Source organism: Nematolebias whitei, chromosome 13 (assembly GCF_014905685.2).
Source record: "Nematolebias whitei isolate Nwh7 chromosome 13, NemWhi1, whole genome shotgun sequence".
In the NCBI taxonomy this organism is placed as follows: domain Eukaryota; kingdom Metazoa; phylum Chordata; class Actinopteri; order Cyprinodontiformes; family Rivulidae; genus Nematolebias; species Nematolebias whitei.
The window spans coordinates 7727024-7736951 of record NC_056510.1 but is presented as its reverse complement, the minus strand read 5'-3'; the positions used below and the strand labels follow the sequence as shown (position 1 = coordinate 7736951).

The window sequence follows — 9928 nt, the reverse complement described above, 5'->3', positions numbered from 1 at the left end:
GAGCTGCAACCAAAATAGCACGGTTCAACTAAAGCTACCCTTAATTTCAGACATTTTTATTTTTATTTACTCTACTGACCTTGAGCTAATGTAACATCAGTAAAATTTTAAAGTGTTCAGTTGTGCAAAATAACAGTTTATTCTTGAACTGTCTTTTAACTTGATTGTTTTAAATTGTCTGTATTTTTTTTTTTGTACTCTTGTGTTTGAATGTTTCCTCAGCGTCCAAATGGAGTGGGTGTTCATCATGAACCGGGTGAGCTCTCAGGGCAGCTCTGCAGCTCAGCGAAGGCGGATGGCCCTGGGGGTGGTGGTTCTTCTGCTGGTGGATGTCATCTGGGTTGCCTCCTCTGAGCTGACCTCGGTAAGGATTCTCACCACAGTTTTTCCATTCCTGCAGAGATTTAAGGAACACAAATGTTTTGGAGACATTTGGAGCAGTCCGTTGTGATGTTTGGTTTTGAAGCACTGTCAGAAAGTTTTTTTAACCTCTCGCACTTGTTTTAGGTTTCAGCGTTGGATTGAAATGGATTACTTTCACATTTTCCCTCTTATCAGTCCAACCAGCATTGCTGGTTTTAGTCAAGACATCAAACCAGGTTGTGGGGTTGAGAGCTCTGACTGCGGGACAGACTGTTTTAAAGCACAAATCTACATTTTCCAAAGCACACAAGCCTCAAGCTCAAACAAAAATAGGTGTGAACCATAAACATCCTCCTCTCAGAGGAGATCCAAATAAAAAAAGCAGTGTTTAGACAATCAATAATGCTTTTATTGGAGGATGTCATTGCCTGCAGTCAATCCTAAAAATAAAAAGTCAGCCTGAGCAAGCACAAAAAAGACAGTGGAAAGGAAAAACTCTATTTTAACAGGAAGAAACCTCCAGCAGAACCAGGCTCTGAACGAGTGGCTATCTGCTTCGACCGGCTGGGGTTTGAGAGGACAGAATGACAGGTCCAGCTGTGTACTTTCTATTGGAGGAAAGACAAAAAAAAAACACGTTGCGGATAAAAATAATTACAAATACAAACGGGTAGCATGGAAGCAAGTAAAGACAGCAGCAAAGTGGGGAAATGTGATCATTTTTTTCCTCCAGCCTATAGCAGCATAACTAAGGGATAGCTCAGGAAACTCAAGCGAACCCTAACTATAGGATTTATCAAAGACAGATGCATAAATTCTGAAGTGAAAGTGTTCAGGGTATGATCTCAAAACGACAACAATCTGATGTTTATCGTCACCAAAACACAAGAAAGACTTCTTTTAAACTTGTTGCTTTGATTTAGAAAAATTCCCAATAGGCGTTTTATAGAAAGTCAGGAAAATGTCTGCGCTGCGAGGTTTCTGCAACCTGTTTGAGCTTGGAAGTTTCTGTTGAGTAGAACGAAGTGACCTTTAAGAAGACTGGACGGATATTTTTTTTCTGCTCAGGGTTTTCAAATTGTGGAAAATTAGTTTCCTACAGTTGTAAAACACAAACAACAACCTTTTATCGTTGTTTTATCTGTGTTCAATAAAAACTTGGAAGAATAGTCAGAGTAGTTTTTCTTTTTTGTTTCTCTGTTTGTTGCAATTGTTGTAGGGATGCTGATATAAACATTTTCTGTTGTGGTAAATACTTCTACTAGAATCTGAGTACTCAATAAGGACTCTAAATATTGAAGTTTGTACCTCTTTTTGTTCTACATGCATAGAGAAATGTGAAAACATTTTGAAGATTGCTCTCCTTGTTGATGAAGATCCAAGGGATAAAAACAGGAATCTGTTTTGTTGAAGTTTTTTAATTTTGTGCTTCACGGCACGTGACGAGAACATTCAGTGTTGTAGGAATGCGCTGATATGATAAAAAAAGAACTTCTCAGACAACTTCACTGAAGAACACTGAGTTGGAACAGGTTTAAATTAGAGATAAAACTTGTTAAACTCTATTTTCTAACAACCCAAATATATCATAATAAAATGAAGATTCTGGCCATGTATTTCTTCTTCTTCTGCAGTACATCTTCAGGCGTCAGGAGTACAACAAGCCCTTTTTCAGCACGTTCACCAAGACCTCCATGTTCGTCTTGTATCTGCTGGGGTTCCTACTGTGGCGGCCCTGGAGGCAGCGGTGCACTGGCACTTTGAAACGCCGCCACTCTGCGTTCGTAAGTAAAACACTGACCCGCGGGGTTTGACCACAACATTATCATTTACTATACAATTTAAAAGCAAATCGATTTTAAAAAATGCAGCAAAAGACCAGCTAAAATGAGCAAAAAGCTAGTTAAAAGCTTAATGTAGCAAAGGTCTTGCTAAAACTACGTAAATTTGAACTAAAAGCAGCAAAAGGCTAGCCAAAAGCTATCGTAGGAAAAGGGTACTATAACAAAATGTTGCAAAAAGCAAGCTGAAAATAGCAAAAGGCTGGCTAAAAGCTAAAGTGGCAAGATAGCAGCTATAAGCTATAATAGCAAAAGTCTAGCTAAAAGCCAAAAGTTGAGAAACACTTGCTAAATGTAGCTTATGCCTAGCTATAAGCTCAAAGTAGTAAAAGGCTGCCTAGAAGCTAAAAGTAACAAAAGACCAGCTAAAACCTAAAAAAAAAATCTCTGAAAAGTAAAAGTAGCAAAAGGCTAGCTAAAGGTATACAAATCTAGCTGGAAGCTAAAAGCAAATGTTGGTTAAAAGGTATAGCTAAAGACTAGCCAAAAGTAGCAGAATGGCAGCTAAAAATCAAAAGTAGCAAAAGGAAGAAAAAATCAGCAGCTGAATCAAACTGAAACGAGAACAAAGTTTCTCAAAGTATTGAAGAGATCTCAGTGATTTTATGGAAACAATGTTTGTGAGTAAAGTTAAATATTTTGAAAAGTATAAAGGTTACAAAAATAAAAGTCCCAGAACCCATTTCACCTGAATCAGAGGGAACCTTCCACCCCTTTTTCAAACAATTGTTGGAACAACCAGGTCGTTTGGACCGTTTCAGCCTTATTTCCTTAAAGCTGAAATCAATATGTGTTAACCTGAACTCGACGAACAGAAGCTGAACGTGTTTCTCTAAACTGATGTTTTTATCCTGCAGTTTGCTGATGCTGAAGCTTACTTTGCACCCTGCACCAATGACAACACTGTGAACAACTCTTTGGTGCGTAGTTTTAACTGCACAAGGGAAAAAAAAGTCTTTAATTAAAAAGTTAAAATGTTAAAAACTGCCCCGGAGCCGACGGTTTGTTGTGTTTGTGCAGAGCGAACCTCTGTATGTCCCGGTGAAGTTCCAGGACGTACCGACCGATTCCTCTGAAGGTTTCAGTGGAGAGTGTGAGTTATGTGAGTATGAAGCTAAATGTTGGTTTTATAAGCAGCTAAAGCAGCATTCTCAAGAACACTGTAAAGTAGAGTGGACCAAGATTAGTCCACAGCCACAGGTAAACCACCAGTGAGAGTTCCTGCTGCTGAAGGACGTTCTTCAAGCAGCGGAATGACGTTTCTGTACTGGCACTTTTTTAAGTTTAGTTTTATACAGTGTAAAAGTCTTGTGAGGTTTTATTTTTTTAGTTTTAAAATCGAAACATGGCCAGATAACATTTATTTTCTGTTTTCTGAAAATTGTTTTTTTTTAATCTATCCATAAAAATCAACAAATTGAGTAATTTACCAGCAGAGGGCAGCGCTCATCAATAAAAGTACAGTAAAATAATTACTGGTATATCCGTGAATCTTGTCAAAATAAACAAGTAAATAATTGACTTGGCTCTGTTTAATTGACTAATTTAAATGTTATTTTAATATTTAAGCCACAGTTTATGGCTGCGCTGTAAGATTAGTTGATTTTAGGGTTTATATTTTAATAATTTGAATTGTTTTTTTAACCCTTTATCATCTTTTTAGGGAAATTCAGCCACACACTTATTTTTGTTCATGTTTTTTAAAATTAATTTATTTTGCTGCATTAAGTAAACCTGAGTTTTTTTTATCTGACAGAGCCTAAAAATCTTTCACTCTTTTAATTTTGTCTGATGTTTTCAGATGCTCTCATAACCTCACAGTAACTTTACTTCACACTCGTATTCCTGAGGGGAGAAATCGTCCTCATTAAAATACACTGAAACACAACTTTTAATCCAGATTTATCAGATAAAATAATGCATTCCTCTCTGTTATATTCATCTTCATTACTAAACTTTTTTATATTAGCTTACTGGGTGGTCTGCTTTTATATTTAAGAGCCTATGAAAAAAATTACCGAGACAAAAGTTCAGCTAGAAGAGCGATGTTTTTTAGAATCGCTTTGATTCCCGTAGAGTCCCGCCTCTCGTCTCGTCCAACAAAATTGTTTTAGTTTGGGTGTAAAGAGCAAAAACCCACTTGTAACGTGCACAGGTGAACATTTAGTACTAAAGAGCTGCTCCACATGCATGCAGGCTGCAGCATCGGCCGTTACACGGCTGACAGCGGCTGACTCCCGTTAGTTTCCCTCAAAGCAGGACGTCGTTAGCGAGCGCACCGTGCTGCAGCAGCTCGCTCGTATATCTGGGTCAGTACAAGCAAAAAACTATTTAGAAACTAGCATTTCTACCACGAGCAGACATAAAAAAAATAAAGAAAATAGTAATAAAACCAAAAATGATAAAAAAAAAAAAAAAAAAAAGAAAACCTCCATGTCCGAAGACTGTGAGAGTAGGTTTGTCTGAAAACAAGGCCTCATTTTAAGCATTTTTGAACCTAAAGGGTCGTCACAAAACTCAAGAAAAATCATTTTGGGGGAAAATGCCTTTAGCCTTTTTTTTTCCTGCCGATAAATTGTTGTTAAAAAAAAAAGCTAAAGACCCTTAAAGAGGGTCTGCAGCTCCTCACGCTGAAGAAGTCTTTTGGATAAAAGACAAAGAAGAATCCATCCAGAGGCCCTGACTCAACCTGGTTAGATTTATCAACCTGGATTACTGAGCAGCATCAGGACACCCCAAAAGAGTTAAAATAAAATAAAAAATCATTTAAATTTGATAGACAGCATTTTATGAAGAAAAAAAAGTGTTTTGAAGCTGTGAAGTAAGGGGGTCAATGTTAAATGCTTATAGTGTTTCTGCACATTATATGCTCTGTTTTCTGGGGGGCGGGGGTTCAGCTTCCAAGAAGCAGCGGGTCCGTTTCAGTAACATCATGGAGGTCCGTCAGCTGCCCTCCGCTCAGGCCCTCGAGGCCAAACTGTCCCGGATGTCGTACCCCGCCGCCAAGGACCACGAGGCCATGCTGCGCACCGTGGGGAAGCTGACCATCACCGACGTGGCCAAAATCAGCTTCTTCTTCTGCTTCGTGGTGAGTAAAAAGAAGCATGAACCACGCGGCCGAACAAAACGCCACACAACTTTCTGTTTGTCTCGCAGTGGTTCCTGGCTAACCTGTCCTACCAGGAGGCCCTGTCCGACACGCAGGTCGCCATCGTCAACATCCTGTCGTCCACTTCAGGTGAGCCTCTCCTCAGCTGTAGTCGTGGTTTGGGTAGAGCTGGGCGATATATCGAATATACTCCATGTATCAAGATTTTTTTCAATTTAAGGTGGTTAAAATGGCTCTATCGCAACCATCACAAGTAACTTGAAAATACGTGTAGTTCTTTTCCTCCCTTCTGCGCCTCCAACTTCACAAAGCCCCTCCTTCCTTATTACCCCTCACCCGCCCGCACTACCCCAGCTTCCTGCCTCTCCAGGTGAGGGGGAGTTTAACACAACAGGAGATATCAAGAGCAGCTTAGCTGCTGAACAGAAAGAAAAACAATGGCTTTTATTTGATTTAAACTGTCAGATGAGCAGCAGAAAAATGTTTTCTATAGACGATGCCGAAAACAAGTCCTGACAAAAGGTCAGAACTACAAATCTTTTTCACCATTTAAAACAGCGCTATAAGTTATAAGCTGCAGCTCCGACTGTGTTTTCAGCCTCCTTCCCTGAAACAGACCACGAGTCAAAACTCATTTAGCCGTGCTGTGCCTTATGAGAGGAACAGTGTGAGGTGATGTTACATTAATAAATCAGCAGCTTATCATATCGCTAAAGATACGGTCCCAGTTTCAACTGTGGAACAAGATGGCTAAAGTTAGCCGTCTTGTTAGCCGCTAAGGACAGTGTCTTTAGCGATATGATAAGCTGCTGCTTTATCAATGCCATGCTGCCTCTCACTGTAAGACTTGAACATCTGTGTAGTTCTCCTTTTTCTTTCCGTCCACCTTCACACAGCCCCTCCTTCTTCCTCACGTGTTGCTTCTCACACGCTTACTAACGTTGTGAAAGTGGCGCAGCTGAAGAGGATTATTATTTAATATATGTGCGTTAAATAGTTAATTTTATTAGACATTTAGTACAGTTACAGCTGTTTCTTAATAAATGTGCCTGTGTGACAATTGGGACAAAGCTTTGACTCAGAAATATATTTTTGTTATTACTTTATGTAAAGAAAAAATAATTATTAATTCAACCTTTATTTATATAGTTTAGTCTCACTGAGCCTCGGGGACGCATTTACAAGTGAGACCTGTTTTTAACAAAGAGTGATGACAACAGTAGACTATCATAAAAGAAAGTATATTAATTGAAAAAATAAATTAAGGAAATTATATTAAAAAAACAAAGCAAAACAGCTACATTATAAAGCGATGTAAAATACTAAAAACAGGAACATGTCTGCATTGTGCCATGAACTTGGCAGATGTTTGAATATCGAGATATATTTTGTATATCGCAATTCATCTTAAAAATATCGAGATATTAATTTTGGTCCATATCGCCCAGCCCTAGGTTTGGGTTTAATAAACCTCCCCGCTTTTCTTCTTCAGGCCTCTTCACGCTCATCTTGGCGGCCATCTTTCCCAGCAGCAGCAGCGACCGCTTCACCCTGTCCAAACTGTTAGCCGTGGCTCTGAGGTGAGAGGGTTCAGGTTCTGTCAGCGTCCTTAAAAACTGACGCCGCGTGACGTTTTGTCATGTTTTCTGCAGCATAGGCGGCGTCTCCCTCGTGAGTCTGTCCAGCGTGGACAGCCCCGACGACAAAGGTGTGATAGGTAAACGCGGACGCCATTTTTTTTTCTGAATTTAAATGTCTTCCTTTTAAAAATGTCAAGTTTTAAATGATCGAGACGCTCCTGTAGGTTCTCTATGGTCGCTGATCGGGGCGGTGCTGTATGCCGTCTACATCGTGATGATCAAGAGACGAGTGGACCGCGAGGACAAACTGGACATCCCCATGTTTTTTGGTGAGGAATCACTCGGCTAAAGACGGAGATATCTGTAACTTTTATACTTTTCAAAAAGTATACAACATCATTCATAAACATTTTTCCATGGAGACACGTGAAGATCTTTTCACTTCGTTGATAAAATTTGTTCTTATAATCTGCTTCAGCTGCTGGCTCTGATTTTGTCCTATTTAGCTATTTTTAGTTTTTAGCTACCATTCTGCTACTTTTAGCTAGTCTTTTGCTATATTTTTGTCTTTTAGTCAGCATTTTGTTACCCTTGGCTTCAAATTAAATATATGGTGTTTTTTTAGCTAGTATTTTATTACTTTTAGCTAACCTTTTGCTACTTTTGACTAACGTTTTTGCTACATTTTTACATAGAGATACCCTTTTGCTGTATTAATCTTCTAGCTACTGTTTTGTTAGTTTTAGGTTTTAGCTTGTCTTTTGATTCTTTTTGTTACTCTTTTGATCAATTACCAGTCAATTTTAGCTACCATTTTGCCACTTTAGCTTCTATCCAGCCTTTTGCTACATTTAGTTTTTGGCTAGCCTTTTGCTACTTTTAGTTTTTGGCTAGCCTTTTGCTACTTTTGGCTTTTAACTCCAGTTTTGCCACTTTAGCATTTAGCTAACCTTTTGCTCTTATTGGCTTTTACCTGCTTTATGCTGCTTTTGGCTTTTAGCTAGAATGTACCGGTAGCTATTTTTGCTATAAGCTAGATTGTTGCTACTTTTTGTTTTAGTAACCCTTTTTCTACATTAGGTTTTAGCTACTTTTTTGCTACTTTTAGCTAGAATTCACCAACTTTTGGCTTTTAACTAGACTTTTACTTCTTTAGCTTTTTGCTTGCCTTTACCCTTTTCCACTTTAGCTTTTAGCTAGCCTTTTGTTTTGTTTTTTTAACAAGCCAGTTGCTACTTTTGGCTTTTAGCTGTTGTTTAGCCACTTTGGCTTTTAGCTAGCCTTTTGCTCTTATTGTCTTTTACCTGCTATTTGCTACTTTTGGCTTTAAGCTAGACCTTAACATTTTTTTGTTTTAGTTACCACTTTTCTACTTTAGCTTTTAGCTACTTTTGAGTCTTTTTCATGAACTTTCAGCTCTCCTTCAACGTTCACCCAACTTTCTTTTTTGAAGCTGTTTCGATCCGTCTTCCTTCAGCTGTTTTGTTGAAACTCCGCCTCCTTTTTTGTGATTTGTGTCGGTCGGTTTTTGTTTTCAGGGTTTGTGGGTCTGTTCAACCTGCTGCTGCTCTGGCCCGGTTTCCTCCTGCTCCACTACACCGGCTTTGAGGCCTTCGAGCTTCCCAGCCAGCTGGTCTGGACCTACATCCTCATCAATGGGCTCATCGGGACGGTTCTGTCGGAGTTCCTCTGGCTGTGGTGGGCAGCTGAATAAAACACCAGCACTTTGGGTCATAAATCAGCTGAAGTTTGACGGTATTGATTAAACTTGATGAAAAAGTCTTGTTCTTTTCTTCCGTCAGGGGCTGCTTCCTCACATCGTCTCTCATTGGGACTCTGGCTCTGAGCCTCACCATCCCGCTCTCTATTTTGGCCGATATTTGTATGCAGAAGGTACGTTTCCTTCAGCGGTGAGCCCACAGGAAGTTTCAGTCAGCAACCAAAGTGTAGACGATGTTTTCATGTCGACGACAGTTAAAAGTTCCACGAATAACTCGCGTCGTTTCTCAACAGGTGCGCTTCTCGTGGTTATTCTTTGTCGGAGCCATTCCCGTCTTCCTCTCCTTCTTCATCGCCACGCTCTTGTGTCACTACAACAACTGGGACCCGGTTCTGGTCGGGCTGAGGAGACTTTACGCTTTCGTTTTCAGAAAACATAGAGTCCAGAGGTACGAACCGACGAAACGAGCCGCAGTCTTTTTCCTCAGAGTTATTTTTATACCTTAAAACCAGGTTTTAACGTCACTTCTTCGTGGTAAAAAATAAGAACATTCACGTTCCACCTCTGTAAGCTAGTCGTCACAGGTGTCTCAGACTCACCTGAATTCTGTCGCTGGTGTTTTCAGTCCGCAGGCACCTCTTTTCTGACGGAGAACCTCCAAGCCAAATGTCCAGTTTACAAAAAAACTATGATTATTTTAAAAACTTGTCCAAATGTGCTTTTTTCATTTGTAACCCAGTCTCTTACATTCAAGTACAACATATAATTTCAATAGTTCAGACGGAAGCTGACAGTACCCCACAGAAATGACTGTTTCTGTAAAATTTAATCACATACTGAAACCAAACTACAACTTTCATGTTAAAAATGATCAGTATAAATCTAAGTGGGATATTTAACCGTCTTTTTTTAGAGCAACTTCAATTTCTTTATGGGTTTTCAAATTTACAGGTTGTAACTAAATCTTGCAAATGTTCACGTGCTCAAACAAAACCCGCCTTGCAAGGCCTTCCTGAAGGCTCAGAGCTTTGTTTTGGTCCCACCCACTCTACATCAGCATCGTGATGGTTAATTTTTCTGTCAGTCATTAAACAAACTCCTCCTGCAGAGACTCAGACTGAACTCAGCCTTCTCTGCTGAAAGTGAAGTCCTAACCAATGAGCATTCCTTCTGTTTCTGCCTGGAGACACGTGAACATATTCTGACTGGATGACTAGATTGTCATGATTTAAAAACTGTTTCTTAATCAACTTAGGTAGTTTACAAAAAAATGATACAAATTTTATATATATATATATATATATATATATATATA

The 9928-nt window shown here is 39.3% G+C and overlaps 1 protein-coding gene across 1 annotated transcript in view; it reads left to right on the top strand.

The window, feature by feature from the left end:
• Window positions 1–229: 229 nt before the first annotated feature.
• The window catches only part of LOC119418973 (solute carrier family 35 member F5-like), a 13261-nt gene continuing 3562 nt past the window's right edge, over window positions 230–9928 (top strand). Inside the window, exons 1-12 of the mRNA XM_037686265.1 lie at window positions 230–364; window positions 1998–2147; window positions 3062–3124; window positions 3225–3306; window positions 5102–5292; window positions 5361–5442; window positions 6806–6893; window positions 6966–7030; window positions 7118–7222; window positions 8432–8591; window positions 8696–8786; window positions 8907–9061. Of these exons, the coding sequence (XP_037542193.1) occupies window positions 230–364; window positions 1998–2147; window positions 3062–3124; window positions 3225–3306; window positions 5102–5292; window positions 5361–5442; window positions 6806–6893; window positions 6966–7030; window positions 7118–7222; window positions 8432–8591; window positions 8696–8786; window positions 8907–9061 (1367 nt within the window). The remainder of the gene's footprint in view (window positions 365–1997; window positions 2148–3061; window positions 3125–3224; window positions 3307–5101; window positions 5293–5360; window positions 5443–6805; window positions 6894–6965; window positions 7031–7117; window positions 7223–8431; window positions 8592–8695; window positions 8787–8906; window positions 9062–9928) is intronic.